At 47.3% G+C, this 20,574-nt stretch overlaps 1 protein-coding gene across 1 annotated transcript in view; it reads right to left on the bottom strand.

Moving 5' to 3' along the window:
* The window catches only part of Slc9a8 (solute carrier family 9 member A8), a 64,515-nt gene extending 44,156 nt beyond the window's left edge, over positions 1-20,359 (bottom strand). Inside the window, exons 1-3 of the mRNA XM_008834857.3 lie at positions 20,260-20,359; positions 15,426-15,604; positions 7,675-7,755 (exon numbers count right to left, since the gene is read on the bottom strand). Of these exons, the coding sequence (XP_008833079.1) occupies positions 7,675-7,755; positions 15,426-15,604; positions 20,260-20,273 (274 nt within the window). The 5' untranslated portion in view covers positions 20,274-20,359. The remainder of the gene's footprint in view (positions 1-7,674; positions 7,756-15,425; positions 15,605-20,259) is intronic.
* Between the last annotated feature and the right edge of the window lie 215 nt (positions 20,360-20,574).

Here is a 20,574-nt window from a genome sequence, read left to right as displayed (position 1 = left end):
AGCTAATGGCAACCTTCATTATTCCACCAAAGTTGACCCTATGTTGGAAAATCCTTTGGTCTTTGATGGTTTTTCCCCTTTGGTCTTTTTGTATAGAGAACATTTCACGGAGTTTGAGTGTTAACCAAAGTTAGGAATACTGTATAAAATGTTCTATCAGGCATATCCCAATACCACTCCTAGCTTGTTTCTTTCTTGTGCCCCACAGCAAGGAACCATATACTGGGGACTATGCACCTTTCTCTGTATGTACACACACACACACAGAGCTATGCTGCACTGGAGTGTATACAGATGATGTAGCTTAGTGTATGCTTGTGACGTTTATAGCAACATAAAGTATCACCGTACCAACACTGAGTTTTAGTGCTTGCTGGACAGCTTAGAGATCTAGCCAGAAATCATTACACACAGAGCTGCCTCATTCCTTTCATGGCTCTACAGCACAGCATAAAACTGCCACAAGGTGAGTAGGTATTTCCCCAAAGATATACAGCCAAAACACGTAAGATGCTCAATGCTGTAAGTCATTAGAGAAGTACAAATGAAAACCACAGTGAGGGGCTGGAGAGATGGCTCAGTGGTTAAGAGCACTAGCTGCTCTTGCAGAAGACGGGTTTGATTCCCAGCACCCACATGGCAGCCAACAACTGTCTGAAACTCCAGTTCCAGTGGATCTGATGCCCTTTTCTGACTTCTACAGGCACCACGACATGGGTGCACTTACACACATGCGGGAAATACAGGCCTACACATAAAAAATAAAAAAGCTGGGCATGGTGGCACATGCCTTTAGTCCCAGCACTCAGGAGGCAGGGGCAGACTGATCTCTGTGAGTTCAAGGCCAGCCTGGTGGTCTACATAGTGAGTTCCAGGCTAGCCAAGACTACAGGGAGACCCCGTCTCAAAGAACAACATCAAATATATATATATATGGGCTAGAGAAATGGGTCAGTGGTTAAGAGCACTAGCTGCTCTTCCAGAGGACCCAGGTTCGATTCCCAGAACCCACATGGCTGCTAACAACTGTTTGTAACTCCTGTTCCAGGGGCTCTGACGCCTTCTTCTGACCTCCAAGGGCACTGCAGGACACAGGCACACTTACACACACGCAGGCAATACACTCATACACATAAAATTAAAAATACTAAAATATAAAAAAATACGTTCATCCTAGTGAGTGTAAATGTATCTCATTGTTTATTATTTGTGTATGTGTGCATGTGGTTACAAGAGAATTTGTGCACTGGAATGTACATGGGCAGAGGGTAAAGGATGACATCAGGAGAGGATGATGGATGCACTGGTACACGTGCACACACAGGGCAGAGAAGGGTACCAGAGGGGAATGTGTGTGCTGGTCTGTGCACACACACAGGGCAGAGAAGGGCTCAAAGGGTCTTCCTTCCATTCTCAGCATTATTAAATTTTTTTTGTCAAATTTTTAAGATTTTGTTTTCATTTTCTGTGTATGAGTGTTTTTCTTCATGCATGTGTGTGTACAATGTGTGTGCCAGGTGCCCATGGAGGCCAGCTGGCATACATTAGACAGTATCTCAAAAAAAACAAAAAACAAAAAAAAAAAACAAGTATTAACAGATCCCATAACATGGTGTGGTGGCATCTTGTAATTCCAGCACTCGGGACACAGAAGTAGGATGGCGAGGAATTCAAAGCCATCTTTAGCTACATAGTGAGTTTACAGACAGGCTACATGAATCTGTGTCTCATAAAACAGAAAATATGCTAAATCAAAGCAGACAAAATCCAAAGGCCTGTGGCCACAGGATCCTGCAGGTGTCACAATCATGGTGGCTCCTTTGATGGAAAGGGATGCCACAGGCATCTTCAACCCACTGAACACATCTCCAGGGTTCTGAAGTGAGTTTGTGCCACAGCAGGAGAGAACTACATGCCTGCCACTCAAAAGGCTGCTCTGGCACACTGCTGGGGCCTTGCAGACAAAGTACCTGGCAGGGGACATCAAGTGACCATATGGCCAGCGATGTCCTTTAGTGGTGGACTGTCATTCCTACCAAGTTACAAGGCCAGATGGGCCCAGCGGCCATCCAATTGAAAAATGAAAGTGTCATGCTGGAGATGAGCCTTGTACAGATCTAGAGGACCTAAGCATGCTGAGAAAGGTGACCCGGACTCCCATATCATCTACCACTGTCACATCCACGTCTCTCCCTCACCTCTATGTACAACTTCCCAGAGAGGTCCTTATGACCAGCTGGCAGGGGTAAGAAGCCCTGGCTTGGTTTCCAATGCTTCAGCCAGACTCTGCCCTCATCCACTTTTGTGTTTGTGCAATGGATTTGTGACAGCTGCTACCACGGCAGAGCTGAAGTCATGCATAGGCCCAAACATGACCTTCCCACTCTCCAAGGCTCATCCACCTGCTGCTATTCTGACTGCCTGGACAACCAAGGGTCCATGCGTCCACCAACATGGCCCCATTCCTTGTGAAGGCCAGCCAATGTCTTTGTGGTGGTTTGAATAAGAACGCCCCTGATAGGTTCCAAGTATTTGAACACTTGGTCCCCTTTGGTGGCGCTGTTTGGGGAGGGTCTGCTGTTTGAGGCACCTTTAGGAGATGTGGTCATTCATGCGAGGCGGGTTTTGAGTATATAGCTTGCCTATTTCCAGTCTGTCTCTCTCTGCTTCCTGTGCCTGCTTGAAGATGTGAGCACTCAGCTTTCTGTTCTGCCTGTGTCCTGCTGCCATGCCTCCCCGCCATGATGGACTCTTATCCCTCTGGAACCATAAACCCAATAAACTTTTCCTTCTACAAGTTGCCTTTGCCATGATGTTTTATCACAGCAACAGAGAATAAATACAATCTTCCAACTGGTACCATCTTTTGAGCCCCAAAGTGTCTGACCTGCACAACCAGGTGTCAAGCTGAGGTTCATTTTACTGCAAAGGAGGCACAACAGTGAGCAGGTGGCAGTGGATCCCATGTGCTCCCATACCACACTGCCACGTGTCTCTTCACATGGCCTCTTCAAGAAGGAGCCAAGCACCAGCTTGGTGATGCCATTCTGTGAGAACTGGAGTCAAGATGCAGTGTATTCCTCAAACTAACAACCACTGCAGGGTGGTATGTCTCCAACCGCACACAATGGATAGACATAGAAGTGGGTCCCCTGGGCAGGGATTCCTGCAAATTCTGAGCCTCAAACTGCAGACTCACTGGGTTGTGAGGCCTTGGCTCCCATAGGAGATACTTCTATCAGATTCACCCAGGCAGAGTCCCAATGACTGCCCTCAGGGTCACTCAGGACTCCCTATGCCAATAGACCAGTAGGGCAGAGATGGGGTCTACTGATGAGTATAGACCTGGCCATGAGGAGGTTAGCTGTGCACAGCAATGGAAGGATTATAAGGAGAAAGCAATCACTTGGGTAATTACTAGGTAGGTAACTGACCACAAAGTTTTTTTCTTTTTCTTAATTGGGGGAGTATGAATGTGTATGGGCACTTGTGTCACAGCACCCATCTGGAGTTCAGAGGACAACTTGTGGGAGTTGGTTTTCTCTGTCCATTGTATGGGTCCCAGGGATTGAACTCGGGTTATCAGGCTTGCCAGCCAGCACCTTTACCACTGAGCCACAGTGCCAGGTCCATTTTCTTTTTTCTTTTTATTTCTTTGAGACAAGATCTCTAACTCAGGCTGGCCTGGAACTCATGATACAGACCAAGCTGGACTCAAACTTGCAGCACCCTTCCTCTCCCCTGAGGTACTGAGCTCATAGGTGTGAGCCACCACACCACGCTCATAAAAGACTTTTAAGAATCTTTGGAATGGCGGGCTCTGAGCATGGCACAGAGCTGGGCACCCAGTGTATTCGTTTCCTTGTGACTCCCCTCCCCCAACGGTATAAACTATAATAAATTTACATAAAGATATGTTACATGGTTTGTCTGATATCGCAAGAGACCCCGAGAGAACTTGGGCGACAACTAGACTGGCCTCAAACTCAAAGAGATCTTCCTGCCTCTCAAGTGCTGGGATAAAAGGCATGTGCCACTATGCCCGGCTATAATAAAATATTTTTTAAAAAAAGAAAAAAAGACCCAGTAATTTTGGGCTGACAAGATAAGATGATTAAGTGGGGAAAAGCACTTGCCACCAAACCTGATGACCTGAGTTCCATCCCTGGGACCCACATGGTAGGACAGAACCGAATCCTCCAAATCGTCGTCCAGCTTCTATGCATGAGCATGCCTACATATATACACACCCAAAAGACATAAATGAGCATGCCTACATATATACACACCCAAAAGACATAAATGTAGAAAAAAAATTTTCAAGTAATTTTAAGACCCAAGCACCAGAATTCCATCAGCTAGAGAAAGTATCCAGAAACCACTCAGGAAGCAGAAGCAGAGACAGGCAGATCCCTGAGTTTGAGGCCAGCATGGTCCACATAGCAAGTCCACACCAACTGTGGATACAGGGAGACCCTGTCTCCAGGGGAAAAAAAAAAAGTGAAGGACCAAGAAGGAAGCCTCTAGAACATCTAGTTGAGACTGTTTTACACTGAGTAAAAAGGCAGCTAGATTTTCACTTGACAGCGCACTGAGGTGGAGGGAAAGCAGGGTTTTTTCCCTGCCTCTGCCTCACGAGTGCTGGGATCAAAGGCCTGTGCTACCATGCCTGGCGCTTTTTTTTTTTTCTTAAACAGGAGCCCAAATCCACTTTTCTTTATTTACTTTCCATTAGTTTAAGTCTGTGAGGGGTACAGCATCACATGGTTTCTGTGTCCAGTGTCCTCTGCAGGAAGTTTGCTTTGGAATTTGGCATGAACCACACCGTTGTTTCCATGGGCCCGGTTACCTTTCCCCAAATTACTCTGGTTTTGTCTGGTTTGCCACCAGGAGCCACTGTATTATTTTTGCTTTATATACATAAGTGCATCGCTTGCCTAAGTAGAATTCAATTTCATCTCCGGCATAAACACCTTTGACTTTAAGAAGAGCCGTGTGCTCTCATTGGTTCTGGAGATCTGGCTTATAGCCAGCAAATGTGGCCTTGTACCACAGCCTTCCAAACATATTTGCCATTTAGACGTCCTGTTCCCAGCAGGTCTTCACCGGCTCCAAGATGGCAGAAAGACAGGAGTGACCGAAGGTGAGTAACTTCCCTACGAGCAGCAAACGAGGAGAGCACGTCCCCCCAGGAGAGGCCCACTTCCTTTCAGCTCTATCTGGAGTCTTTCTTGGCACAAAAGTCAGACATCCTTTAAGTGGCTACCTCAGCACTGTGCTCCAGACAGAGGGGTGTTCCATTTCTGAGAGTTTATTACATTTATTTTAGTGTGTGTGCATGTGCTAGTGAGGACATGGAGGTCAGACATTTGCAGTTCTCTCCTTCTACCATGTGGAACTCAGGGATCAAACAGAGGTTGTCAGGCCTGACAGCAGCTCACTATGTAGCCCTGGCTGGCCTGGAACTATATAGACCAGGCTGACCTCCAACTCAAGAAATTCTCTTGCCTCTGCTGGCTTTAAAGGTGTGTGCCACAGACTCAGCCTAAAGATTTATTTTATGTTTACTTTTGTGTACGTGTCTGTGTGAGCACATGTGTGTGGGTACCCACTGAGGCCAGATGCGAGTGTTGAAGCCCCTGGAGCTGGAACTATAGGTGGTTGTGAGCTACCTGGTGTGGAACCTCTGGAAGAGTAACAAATGAAATGCTTAACTGTTAGGTCATCTCTCCAGTCCTCAACTTTTATTCTTTTTTCAATTTAAAAATAATTTTATGCTGGGCGTGGTGGTGGCACACACCTTTAATCCCAGCAGAGGCAGGCAGATCTCTGTGAGTTCAAGGCCATCTTGGTCTACATAGTGAGTTCCAGGCCAGCTGGGGTTACGGGGAGAAATATTTTATTTTTATTTTATGTGTATGCGTGTATTGCCTGCATGTAGGTAAGTGCATCCGTGTCATGCAGTGCCCACGGAGGACAGAAGAGGCTGTCAGATCCCCTGGAACTGGAGTTACGGACAGTCGTTATCTGCCATGTGGGTGCTGGGATTCGAACCCGGGTCCTATACAAGAACAGTCAGTACTCTTAACCTCTGAGCCACCTCTCCAAACCCAGCACTGCTTTAAGGACCAATTTTTATTCTTAATAGTAAAACTGGCCACAAAACTAAATTTCTTGAAGCAGCTTTCTAATCCTTTACTGAAATGTACACTAAGTAGCAGCCACATGGGTTATTTTCAATGCACCTAACAGCAGGGAGGAATGTTACTGAACACACTCCCACTTAGAGCTCAGAGACCACCTATTAGCCAAGGCTGCTACGTCTGATGAACTTAAGTGGACAACAAAAAGCCTCAGAGGAAAGCTGATTTCTAGTCTGCCCTCAAGATCACTATACTATGGAATCTACACCTCAAAACATGGCATCATTAGAGGATGAGGGCTTCAATGAGATGGCACCAAAGTCCCCGGCCAGAATCAGGCATCCATCACTACTGTGAGGTCCAGGGAAAATACAGAGGTCTGCACCAGACAACAGGGCTGCAGGAGTGACGGGGAAGGCGAGGCTGATAAACAGACTCAACGCTCATTTCCAAGGCTGACCTACACCACAGCGCAACTGGGAAAGAATGACTTCCCAGTAAATGAGTTTTACAAGGCAAAGCAAGTTCACCTATAAGGCAGCAGTGGCTAGTGGAAACTCGGCAAAGTGAGTACACAGCAATGAATTGACAGAGTGGGGAGACTTCCATGGCACTGCCTACTGGGCTTCAGCAGCCCCACCCACGTTTTGCCTTCAATACTAGTTAACGTTCAGGTCTCTTGCTGGGCATGGTGGTGTACACCTGTAATTCCAACACTTGGGAGGGAGGTGGATGAAGGGCAGGGGTTCCAGGCCAGCCTCGGCTATAGTGACTGCCATTCTTGGCTTCAGCCGGCAAGTTGACACATATGCCACGGTGGGTGTGTGGAGCACCACCAACTGGGGACAAAATGTCCAAATACTTGGGCATATGGAGGACATTCTCATTCAAACCCTCACACTCAGTTACCTGAGACTGTCTCCAAAAATAAAGTTCCTGCTTCTTCCTTCACTGGCCACTTCAATGACCTTGTATGAGTGTTTACAGCTGTTAGTACCTATTTATTCCTTGCAGCTGGAAGTGAATGATCTTAATGACTTGCACAGGCAACAAAAGAGGAACTGGATAGAGTGGTTGCTGTCTGAAGAATGGAGCTGTGGCGTTACGTGGAGCCGCATCTCTTCCCTACTGTAAAGCAGGGGCCCTTCAGGCTGGAAGGCAGTGATTCTGAGGCTAAGTGTCAATCATTAGCTTTAGTGAAGGTGGACAGCACCATAGCCTAGCAGCAACAGTTAATGTACCCCAGGGATGATGAGAGGCAGGAGGCCAGACAAAGGGCCTTTGGGTGACACATGGCCTTCTTCATGACCTTTAGGGGGTCAGCACCTTTTTCGGATCCCCCCCACCCTCAAAGCTCTGTGTCCTCATCTGTAAAATGAAGCCATAAAGCCCTGTGGCAGGCTGCAGGGAGGATGATAGGGAAATGGGGAGGTCACACATCCCTCACAGATCCTGGTGCAGAGGCGGCCCCGGAAGAAGCAGGGCTCTTGTGAGTGTGTGGTTCTGGGATGGTTCTCCAACGAGCACTTACCTAGGGAAACGACAGCCACGCTCTCAGGCAGGAAGTGCAGTCGGTACCGGATCAGCAGATGCACCAGGATGATGCAGATAGCTGTGGGGGCACAGACATGGTTGACAAGAGGCGGCAAGCTTGAGCAGCGGTTAGTTATTCGGGGTGGCCAGGTTAACAGGCATTTGGCAATCAAACAGTGAACTTCAGCTGTTTTTACTCTCTTAAACTGAAGGTTCACTCACAGCATTTCTTTTCCCTATACTTCTGTGCCTTGACTACTTTGTTTTCCAGTGGCAAACGGAATTTTTAAGTATTATCGGGGGACACGTACAAGACAGTGGGTGTGTGGAATTCAGATGACAACATGGAGGAGTCAGTTATCTTCACCGACCTTTATGAGTTCTGGGGACAGAACTCAGGCAGCTAGGCCTGTGCCTTTACCAGCTAAGCCACCTTGCCAGCCCTCCAGTATTGAATGTTTTAAATAAGCTATAACCCCTTAAACAACCATTTACAATTCATCAAATTCTTTTTATTTTTGCTTTTTGTTGTTGTTGCTGTTTTAAGCTGGGGTCTCATGCAGTCCAGGCTGACCTCAAACTTGCTATGTAGCTAAGGATAACCTCGACCTTCTGATCTTCCTGCCTCTACTTCCCTAGTGTAGAGGTTATAGGTGCCCAGTTTATACAGTGCCAGGGGTAGAATACAGAGTTTCACTTCATGTGTGCTAGGCAAGCTTTCTAACAACTGAGCTGCATCCCCTTGTCTCCAAAAGACAAAAAATAAAAAAAAGCAAGATGGCTGGGGGCAGGGGTGGGGGGACACCACAAGGACCCTTGCCACGAGAGCCTGGTGACATAATTCAATTCTAAGATCTCACAGTGGAAGGAGAGAACTGATTCCTGAAAATTGTCCTCTATCCTTTACATATGTGTGTGTGGGCACACATACATATACACACACTAGTAAAATCAACAAAAATTTCTGGGCCAAAAAAATAATAATTTCCAATGCAATCATGTGGTCCCGATGCTGGTGTACATGGCTCTGTACCAGGTGCTGGGGCTTTCCACCAGCTCCTTAATCACAGGATGGCTTTAACAGTGCTAATGTGTGTGGTATGTGTGTTACATGTGTATGTATGTATGTTTACATAGTTTTGGAGGCAGGGTCTTGCGTTTTGTAGCTAAGGTTGGCCCACTTGATAGCTTCTCAAGTGCTAGATGACAGGGATGTGCCAAAAAGCCCAGCTCTAAAAATAATTCTTTGAAGAAAATGGTTAAGCCAGGAGTGATGGCACACACCTTTAATCCCAGAAATGGGGAGGCAGAGGCAGGCAGATCTCTGTGAGATCCAGGCCATTCGGGTCTACCAAGTGAGTTCCAGGCCAGATGGGGTTATAGGAAGACACTGTCTCAAAAAAAAAGGGGGGTAATCCGGAGACATGGCTCAGCAGTTAAGACTTGCTGCTCTTCCAGAGGACCAGAGTTCAGTCTTAGCACCCATATCAGAGGAGGGAAGGAGGAAGGGAAGGAGGGAGGGAAGGAGGGAGGGAAGGAGGAAAAGGCTCATGTTGACTCAGTCCATCCCCATATTCCTTGAGACATAAATTTCTCTGTAGTCCTTCCAATGAGCATATCGGAATATTTCCAACTGCCCTAGGAACTGAGAAGCACATGCCTTTGGTTCTCACACTGGTTCTTTCAAGTAACTTTTTTGCCTTTCTGGCCTCAGCTTGTTCCACCCAGGTAGTTATCCCAGCCGACCTTGGACAGCCCTTCTTCTAAGGATAGAACATGCAGGATACAGAAATCAGAGAGATGAGTGTTTGATTCTGAGCACAAATACTTCCTAAAGCAGCTGACCTTGGTTTTGTGGGTTTCAGAAGAGTCGCTATTGGTGTTCATTGAAACAGTGTGTCAAGGTGGCTTACAGTGTGTCAAGATGACTTAAGTGGCAGAGTAGGTAAGACTTTACTTCCTCAAAGTAGACATGACTGAATATTCACTTCATCCCACTCTCTGTAGTCCTTTCCTCTCGCCCTTGAGTTGACAGAGGATTCCAGTCAGGAAAAAAAAAAAAAAAAAAAAGAATGCCTTTCAGCAAGCTTTTGCCTTTCTGCTTTGGGAGAGATGGTGTCCCCAAAGACTTTTGCCTGGCTATCACTGACCAAGAAATGCATCACATGGCCTGCACTAGATGCATTGATTCCATTCCACGCTGGGGCAAAAAAAGCCCCTCTAAAAAAAAAAAAAAAAAAAGAAAAAGAAACCCAAACTTGCCAGGTGTGGCGGCAGGCTTTTAATCCCAGCACTCTGAAGCAGATTTCTGTGAGTTCAAGGCCAGCCTGGTCTACATAGTGAGTTCCAGGGTAGCTGGGGCTACAGAGAGACCCTGTCTCAAAAAGACAAAAAACTAAACAACTCAACTCACCAAGGCTGGTTAGACAGCTAACTGCAGAAAGCACTTGCAGCAGAAGCCTGGCACCCTGAGCTCAATACTGAGAACCCACATGAAGGTGGGAGGGAGAGTAGACTACAGAAAGTCGTCCTCTGGTGTTTACACGTGCCTGCGTGCTCTCTCTTTCTCTCTCTCTCTGACTAAAGAAAGTCTTCCTCTGGCGTTTACATGGGCCTGTTCTCTCTCTCTCTCTCTCTCTCTCTCTCTCTCTCTCTCTCTCTCTCTCGCACACTCACACACACACACACACACACACACACACACACTCATAAATAAATAAACATTTTTTTAAGCAAGCTTGGGGGTCTGAAGAGACAGCTCAGTGGTTAAGAGCACTGACTGCTCTCCCAATGACCTGGGCTCGATTCCCAGTTCCCACATGGTGGCTAACAACAGTCGGTAACTCCAGTATCAGGGGATCCAATGCTCTCTTCTGACCTCTGAGGGCATTGCATAACACGGGTACACTTACATACATGCAGGAAATACACTCATACACATAAAATAATAAAAAATAATACTTTTTTTTTTTTGTCTTTTTGAGACAGGGTCTCCCTGTAGCCCCAGCTGTCCTGGAACTCACTATGTAGACCAGGCTAGCCTTGAACTCACAGAGATCTGCCTGCCTCTGCCTCCCAAGTGCTGGGATTAAAGGCGCGGGCCACCGCCGGACTAAATATTTTTTTTAAAAGCCAAGCTTCAGCTGGGTGTGGTGCTACACACCTTTAGCTCCATCACTTGGGAGGCAAAGGCAGAGAGATCTCTGTGAGTCCAAGGCCAGCCTGGTCTACATAGTGAGTTCCAGGCCAACTGGGGCTACAGAGAGACCCTGTCTCAAAAAAGACCAAAAAAGAAAAAAAAAAAAGCCAAGCTTCGTGGCACAAACGTTTAATCCGAACACTCACAAGGCTGAGGTAGGTGGATCTCTGTGAGTTCAGGGTAGCCTGGTCTACATCATGAGTTCCAGGCCAGCAGGGCTACAAGAAGACCCCATCTCCAAAAAATAGAAACACAAAAAAAAAAAAAAAAAAAAAAAAAAAAAAAAAAAAAAAAAAACCAGCAAACAAAAGAATACGGAGAAACTGAAATCAGTAAAGTAACCTTAATGGGTCCTCCATCGCCCCCAAATATTTATCCAAGAGAAACACAAACACACCCATACAACTTGGACACCAATGTTCACACTATTCACAACAGCTGAAAGGAGGGAATGACTCAAGTGTCCCACAACTGTAAGGAGGCACAATGGACTGCTACTCACTCCAAAAAAGGAATGAATTCTCACACAAGCTACAACATAGGCGAGAGAGAGAGAGAGAGACACAGAGAGAAATGAAACCTGGGAACAAACCACAAAATTAAACATTTTTTATTACATTTATTTATTTAATGGGAGTATGTTGCACATGTGGGGGTCAATTTGCAGAAGTCAGTTCTCTCCTCCCACCATGTGGGGTCTCAGGGGACTGAACTTAGGTTGTCAGGCTTGATGACAAGTGACTTTACCCACTCAGCCACCTTGCCAGCTCCACAGATGAATCATAAAGACAACATGCCCAGGAATAAGCCAATCACAAAAGGCCTCGCACCCTGCAGTTCTGTTTACAGGAGCTGCTCAGAACAGGCTAGCTCTGGGGCAGAGTAGAGCTGTGTTGCCCGAGGAGGGAATGTCAGCTGCTGCTGGCCCTGCTCCCTGATTTTAATGGTTTCCCCTTCCGGTGATGAAAAGACTCTACAACCAGACTGTGGAGATGGTTGCACAACATGGCTGTAATAAACCCCACTGAATGGTGTGCTTTAAAGTGTAAGTGGTAAATTTGATGTTTATTTTACTACAATAAAAAGATGAGATAGAGCCTGGGTGTGGTGACGCACCCTGGAAGCAGAGGAGTGGATGGATCTCTGTGAGGATCAGGCCGGCCTAGGATGTGAGAATCAGTCCAAAAACATAAACAACAGGAACAAAACAAACAGCAACAACAGACCCACTCAAGGCCAGGTGTGATAGGGCATACCTTTAATCCTAGCACTCAGGTGAAAGCAGGCTGAGCTCAGGATACCCTGGTCTACATACAGTTTTCAGGCCAGCCAGGGCAACACAGTGAGACTCTGTCTCAAAAACAAAACAAAACGAAACAAAAACAGAAAAACACACAACAACAAAGCAAGTTCAAAGAAGCTAATCTGAGCTACATAACAAGACCCTGTCCCAAAACAAAACAACAAGCACCCCTGCCCCAGATGAGTGAGATAAAAAACACACTAACACGAAAAAATTCCAAGATACTATGAGGTGAAAAGGCAAACTACAGGACGTCATCTGTGTCCCACGAAATTCAAATTATATAGGGAAAAGCATGTTGCCTTCTGTTTTCTTTGGTTTAGGGTTTGGACAGAGGCTTTTCACTCTGTAGCCGAGGCTAACCACCAGGGCCTTGGCCTCTCAAATGTTGGGATTATAGGTGTGAGCTACTCTGCCCACCTTAAAAGCCATTTTCAATTACTCTTGGGGGAAAAAGCAACAGAACAAGGGATGAGCACTTGTGTGGAAGATGTTAATGTGCTTCTCATTTTTATGCCTGAGGGGTAAGTGTGGAACTTATTAAAAGAGGCATGTCAACTTTAATAACTCCATTACATTTAGTGGATCATAAAACACACATGCCAGTGTTAATTGTTAGTTGTAGTCTAGGCCCAATTCACCGCTGTTTCTTGTGGTGTCTGAGATCAGCAAGGGTTACATGCAAGTCAACCAAATCCAAATTCCTCAAAGCCAACTCTCCTTAGCCAAAGGGACAAGCAGCCTCCTGTGAAAAGTATCAATTTCACTAACTGCACTAAACAGTAAGCCAAAGTGGGGAATGTGTTCCAGGCCAAGATTTCTGAGGTCTAGAATAGACTACATACAGCCTGATTTCTCTCAACAGTTCACGTAGAGTGTTTAGTGAGTTAGCAAGTTATTTATTCATAGTTTTTCCACCTTATCAGATTTACACTATTTGTTTGGACACCTAATCAGGAATAATCAATAACTCACAGGATCACAGGATGTCAGGTGTGGTAGTGCAAGCCAGTAATCCCAGGACAGGAGGTGGAGACAGGATCAGGAGTTCAAAGTCACTCTTGGCTATATAGCAAGTTCAAGGTCAGCCTGGGCTACAGGAGACCCTGTTTATTTTAACCAAACAGAGCCTTCTAATTTACTTAAAAACATAGCACCATTCCATCTGGCTCACACAGCAAGTGGGGACACCAACTAACAAGCTGCCAAGAATCCAATGAAAGCCAAAGGCACCCGACATTAGTGTGGACGTCTGTTAGTGTGGATGACCCAAGAGCAATATACAGCATCCTGAACACTGTACAGCCCTTTCTGCCCTCAAGATGAAGTAACAGTGGGCAAGACTCTACCTGGGGCAGAAAGTGTCCTACGGAAACCTGGTTAATGGTCTCCAGTCAAGTTAATCTTAAGTGCTGTATGCCCTGAAAGTTCCAAGTCTTTGTGCTTGTTGCCCCCTAACAAAGGCTGCACAAGTTCTTTCTGGGTGTGTCTTTTGTAGTCTCTAACAGTAACCTGACAGCAAAGTAAACTTCTTAATGAGAATCCTCAAAGGGACTTCACTCCTAAAGATTTCTTAATCAGGTAAAAAGACTGCTTTTCCTCCTTGGGTTCAAGCACTGTAACAAAGGCAAAGGAAGCCAGTGCGGCCTCACAGGCACATGCCTGTAATCCCAGCACTGGAGAAAAGCCAGGTGGAGGGTTGCCAGTTTGAGGTCAGTGTGGGCTATTCCGTAAACATAGTGGTGCACACCTATAATACACAGGGGAGCAGAGCCAGGAAGAACAGAAACCAAAGGTTATCCTCAGCCATAGACCAAGTCTGAGACCAGCCTGGGCTACACGAGACCCTGTCTTAACAAAACAAAGCAAAACCCTCACAACCCAGTTTCACCTTTCCCTTTTCTGAGAAGAGTTAATCTGAAAGATGATCTTGTCATCCTCAAAGAAAAGCAGTATGTGGTAAATAAGGCCAGGGTGATGGCACATGCCTATAACCCCAGCACTCTGGAGGTGGAGACAGATGACTAGTGACTTTCAGGCCAGCTTGAGCTCTCAGACTCTGTCTCAAAAAACTGAGAAGCCAGGCGTGGTAGTGCACGCCTTTAATCCCAGCACTGGGGAGGCAGAGGCAGGCAGATCTCTGTGAGTTCAAGGCCAGCCTGGTCTACATAGTAAGTTCCAGGACAGCTGGGGCTACAGGGATACAGGGAGACCCTGTCTCAAAAAGACCAAAAAAAAAACCTGGGAAGAAATGAACCAAACCGGTAAACATGGCAGCTTCACTGTCCAACAAGAGCCTGGACTTGGGCCAAGCTATGCTTTCTCCTCCTTAGATAATCCCAAATGTTTGTAGCGTTTCACTGGATTTTTTGGGGGGAGGAGGACCTTTTTGAGATAGGATCTCCCTGTAGCCCCAGCTAGCCTAGAACTCGCTATGTAGACCAGGTTGGCCTGGATCTCACAAAGATCCACCTGCCTCTGCCTCCAGAGTGCTGGGACTAATGGCGTGCGTCACCATACCCAATTTCAACTGGATTTTAAACATTTTTTCATGCATGTGTGTAAGGGTAGGCGCACATGGAGGCCAGAGGACAACCTGGGGTGTCATTCTTAGAAATGTCACCCTTCTCAGGGCAGGAGAGATAGCTCAGCGGATAAGAGCACTGACTGCACCCACATGGCAGCTAACAACCATCTGTAACTCCAGTTCCTGGGGATCCAACACCCTCTGCTGACCTCCATGGGCACTGCATGACACGGGTGCACCTACCTAAATGCAAGCAATACACCCATACACATTGAAACAGGGCCTCTCACTGGCCTGGAGTTCACTGATTCAGCTAGATGGCCTGGCCCAAGAGCCCTGTCTGCCTCCCTGCACTGGGATTACAAGTGCATGCCATCACATCTGGCATTCTTTCAAGGTCAAAAATTCTTAGACATTTTGTGCAAGGGCTTTTCAGAAGTGCTACGCTTTCTGCTCTCAGGAAGCCAAAGGAAAACCCTGGCAATGGTGTGAACTGTTCATCTGCCCTCAGTATTTGGACTCAAAGCCAATGGAAGACTTGACAAAACACAGTGGTGGCAGAGCGCACCATGGTGATGGAGCACACAGTCATGAAAGGGTGCAGTGGTGGCAGAGCACACAATGGTGACAGAACACACAGTCATGAAAGGGTGCAGTGGTGGCAGAGCGCACCATGGCGATGGAGCATATGGGCTACAGACACTCCCAGGCCCCATTCACCTAGGACGAGGAGGCTGAAGAAAATGGTCATCCCGCTTGACTGCTCCTCCTGCTGGGCCTGCTCCCCGGTCTGCACTGGAAGGATGGGCTTGGCAGGGGTTGGGAGCACCAGTTTCGTGGTGACACCCAGGGTGGTGTGAAGGGTTAGGTTGAAGCTCTCATGGGTGACATTGGAGAAGCTGTGGAGAACACAGAACACAGTCACACAAAGAAAGTGCTCCAAGCACAAAAACACACCTCAAACCAGAAAGAGGACCTGGCAAAGCTTCGTGGAATTCAAAGCCAGGCAGGCCGGGGGTGGGGCTGGGGGGAACTGCGACGACTGCCTACATGGCACATGGAAACTCATGGTTTCTGGAGCTTTTGAATCTGATCTACATAGTGAGTTCCAGGCTACAGGGAGACCGTCTCAAAAAGACGTGCTATATAGTAAGACTAGAAAAAAAAAAAAAAAAAAAAAAAAAAAAGAAAAAGAAAAAAAAGAAACCTTCATATGAAAGTCATTTCGTTTAAAATTGTTTGTGGGCTGGAGAGATGGCTCTTAACTAAGAGCACTGGCTCCTCTTGTAGAACACCTGGGTTCAGTTCCCAGGACCCACATGGCTGCTAACAACCATCCTAACTCCAGTTCCAGGAGATATGACCTCTGCGGGCACTGCACAACACAGCTGCACTTACATACATGCAGGCAATATACTCATACACATAAAATAAAAAAATTTTTAAATTTGTGTTTGTTTGGTTTGGTTTGTAGTTAATGCTGGCCTAAAACTCAACTCACAATCCTCAGTCTCTTGAATGCAGGGATTAAAAGCTTGTGTCATCGTGCCCTAGGGGATCATTTCTTTACCAACTTTAAAAGTGCCACTGGGAGTTGGACATGGTAGCACATGCCTTTAATCCCAATATTTGGGAGGCAGAGGCAGGCAGATCTCTGTGAGATGGAGGCTAGCCTGTTCTACATAGTTCCAGGTCACCTGTGGCTAAAGAGAGACCCTGTCTCAAACAAACAAACAAAAACCAAAAGCACTATTGGGGATTAGGGAGGTAGTTCTACTAAAAGAATATTTGTCAAGCATGCATGAAGTCCTGGGTTCAATCCCCAGTACCATATAAACCAAGCACAGAGGGAGGAAGATCAGAAGTTCAAGGTCATCCTTGGCTCCATAGCCAAGGTAGCCTGGACTACATGAGACCAAATCTCAAAAAATGGGGAGGAAGCTAGAGAAATGGTTCAGTGACTAAGAGCACTTGCTGCTATTACAGAAAACCCAAGTTCAGTTCCTGCACCCACACAGCTGCTAACAACCATCTGTAACTCTAGTTCCAGGAGATCCAGTGATCTCTTCTGGCCTCTGAGGGCACTGCATGCACATGGTACACAGATATACAGGCAGGCAAAAGACTCAGATACATAAAACAAAAATAAATATTTTTCAAAAAAGTACTATTGAGGATATTATTTTGTTGTGTTACAAGAATTCACCTGATCGAATTCCATTAAAATTTAGTAAAGAAAAGAAAGGAAGGAAGGAAAAAAGAGAAAGAACAAGAAGAGAAAGGAAAGAAAGAAAGAAAGAAAGAAAGAAAGAAAGAAAGAAAGAGAAAGAAAGAAAGAAAGAGAGGAAAGAAAGAAAAGAAAGCCCACACAACAAACTGCTGATGGGCAACTGTATCTTCTTATCCCAGAAAACACAAATTACATAGGTATTTTTTACCTTTCAGGCCACTTATGGCAGCCCCAGACATCTTTAATCCTCAAGACAAAATATGAGTAAATAATGCAAAGGCATAAAGGCCTCTGTGCAAAATCAGTAACAACCCCAGGACCAAGAGGCTTGCTGTAGCACCCTGATCAGATCAGACCCCTGGAGCTCAGAACCCTCGGGCCTCAATCCCATTACCTTCCAATTCTTGAACTGGCTCAGCAAACTTCCCTAAGTTACTCCACTACATAGTGAGTTCCAGGCCAGCTGGGGCTACAGGGAGACCCTGCTTCAAGACCAAAAAAATAAGAAAGAAAATGCTAAAAGCTGGGCCTACAGCCAGGATGTAGCTCAGCTGACAGTGTGCCTGCCCAGTTATATATGAGCCCCTGGGTCTGTCCAATACCTCATAAACCAGGTGTAGTGATACACGCCTATAATCCTAGCATTCAAGAGGTGGAGGTGGAGGTGGAGGTGGAGGCTTACGGGCATTCTCGGCTATGAGGCCAGCCTGGGCTACATGAAATCCTGTCTCCATAAAACAAAACAAAAAAAGCTGAACATTTGGAAGGCAGAGACAGGAGGATCACAGGTTCAAGGCTTGTTGGGGCTAGAGTAAGTTCACGGCCAACTTGGGCAACTTAGATCCTGTCTCAAAATAAAAAGTAAAAAGTAAGGTGAGCACAGTGGCATGTGCCTGCAATGCTAGCAGAGGCAGAAAGACCACAAATCTGCAGCCAGTCCACCTACAGTGGTGCCAGGCCAGCCAGAACTGTGCAGTAAGACCCTGTCTCAAACAACTAATGAACTAAATAGTGTTAGGGGTGTGGTAGAGCACTTGTTTGGCATGCATCAGACTCTAAGGGGTCAATCCTCAGTATGCACCTCCATCCCCTCCAATAAAACAAAGAAATGCTACCTGCCCTTTGAACTTAATGAAAGCAGTAGGGTATGGTGGCCCATGACTACTAATCCCAGAACCTGGGAAGTAGACAGGAAGATCAAGAGTTCATAGCCAAGCCTAGAGGGTTGGCACATGCCTTTAATTCCAGCACTTGGGATGCACAGGCAGGCAGGTCTTTGTAAGATCTAGGCCAGCCTGGTCTACATAGCTCCAGGCTAGCTGGGGCTAAAGAGAGATGTCTCAAAAAAAAAAAAAAGTGTGTATTGGGGGGGAGCTGGGGAGATGGCTCAGCAGTTAAAAGCACTAGCTGCTTTTACAGAGGACCCAGGTTCAATTCCCAGCACCCACAAGGTGGCTAACAACCTCTAACTCCAGTTCCAGGGGATCTGACATCCCCTTCTGGCTCTATGGGTACCTACCCATGTGACAGACACTGAGACAGACATGCATACATATATTTTTTAAAGGAGTTCAAAGCCAAGGCCACCCTGGGCTACACAGTGAGCTCAAGTCCAAGTGTTGGCTACACGAAACTGTCTCAAAAAAACAACAACAACAACAAAAAAAAAACCCAAAAAAAACCAAAACCCAAAACAAGCACAAACTTAATGGGTCAAACTGGAGTCTCATCACAACCCCCGCATTCAGTACTATTTGACGCCTTTATTTTCCCATGTACATTCTTTTCCTTGGACGTTGTTTGTGTTACTAAGGATGGATCCGGAACCTTAGGCATGGTAAGAGTTCTACCACTAAGCATGTCTCCAGCCCTTCCTGAATCATTTCTGTAAAATGAGCAAGTCACTTGAGTTTGCCCAGCTGCTATGGCCAGGATGCCCTGCCCTACCTTACAAAACACTTGCTGGGTTTCAAACACTTCAGGCTGCCTGCTCTGGACACCCACTCCACCCAAGGCTTTGTCCAGTGCTCTTATGTCAGGACTCTGAACTAGTGCAGTAGTGACAGGACTGTGACATTTACTGAGCACTGCTTCATTCCAGGAACTGGGTAACACACCCTCTTAAGAGTCTATAACTTGGCCAACACCTCATGCAGTGGCAGAATCAAGCTGCAAACCCAAAGTCAAAACCATGACTAGAGACTCCTTTCACCTTGTGCAGCTGACGCCTATTTTAGTGTCTGGGACATTACAGGTGCCCAACAAAGCTACTGACTTCACCAGCCTGGAGAGACAGCTCAGCTGTTAGGGGGCACTGGCTGCTCTTCCAGAGGACTGAGGTTGGGTTTCCAGCACCCACATGGTGCAAACAACCTTCCCTAACTCTGGGGATCCGAATGCCTCTTCTGGCCTCCATAGGCACTGCACACACTGGTGCACTTACATACATGCAGGCAGAACACTCAAAAAATTTTACAATGATTTTGCATCTGGTTGGCCACGACACCTGAAATATTATGAGGCCAGGATTGATCAAGAGGCTCCCTAATCATTTTTTATATGCCCATTCCAAAATGGTATCTGCCACCATGCCACAACTGTCTGTTCCCTGCCAGGTATGAAGAGGGACTAACAGTGGTGCACGCCCAGAAAGAACTGGAGAGCACTGCCCCCACCCTACCTCTTCCAGCCAGGCCAGCGTCCCTGATGTCTATACTTCAATCACCTGCTTCTGGGTCACTCCAAAGCACTAACCACCGCCCCGCCTCTTTTGGTGGGGGGCAGGAATGGGGACTGAACCTTGGGCCTCAAGCATCCTAGGTAAACCCTCAACCACGGAGTTACAGCCCCATCCTCAACCCTTTCTTGATTCCAGCCTTTTGAACTTGTCCACCCTCCTATCGCTCCTTCCGTCCCTGGTTTCCCTCGGAGCATCTGGCAAGACTCTATCTACTGGAAGAGAATGGACAATCCGCCTCTCACGGCCAATCTGGGCAGACAGCAATCTCAATGAACGAGTGAAATCTGAACGGGGCAAACGCCCACACTGAGGGGCATGAGGATGCCAGTGGCTGGGGAGGACTTCCAGGAGGAGGAGGCGGAGCGCTGAACTTTCAGATGACCGGAAACTGGTCTGCGGGGGCGGCCGAAACCCAGCCCGAGGTAGGACCTAGCGGGAGGAGGCCGCAGGGCCCGAGTTCCCATCCCACCCTCCGGCCCCGAGGAGTTCCGCCCGGTGCCTGAGGCCCTCCGGCCCCCTCCGGTTCCCGCCGGCCCCCGTCGGCCCGGCCCTGCCGCCTCCGCCACCCACGGCAGCGCACTCACTCCTCCTCCGCCATCTTCTCCCCAATCCAGAAGCCTCCGAGACCACCGAGTTCGGTGCTTGGGGCTAGCCAGGCTCGAGGCTGCTTCCGGCTTCCGCTGAGGGCGGGGGCGGAGCCTGGCCGCCCAGGCGACCCTCTGTCCTGTAGTCTCTGTGGTCCCGGGGTGGGGGAAGGCGGGGGAGGACCCTCGAGGGAGTGCCTGTTCCAGGCCACGTGATGGGCTGGCTGCCGGACAGTCCGGCTTTTTCCGGTCACAGGGCGGGGAGAAAGTGGAAACGAGAGGTGGCGGTGACTCACGCCGAGGGCGGAACGCACA

The sequence above is a fragment of the Nannospalax galili genome, unplaced genomic scaffold, assembly GCF_000622305.1.
Source record: "Nannospalax galili isolate Female #2095 unplaced genomic scaffold, S.galili_v1.0 scaffold1037, whole genome shotgun sequence".
Classification (NCBI taxonomy): domain Eukaryota; kingdom Metazoa; phylum Chordata; class Mammalia; order Rodentia; family Spalacidae; genus Nannospalax; species Nannospalax galili.
The sequence above is the reverse complement of the archived record's forward strand: the minus strand, read 5'-3'. Positions and strand labels throughout refer to the sequence as shown.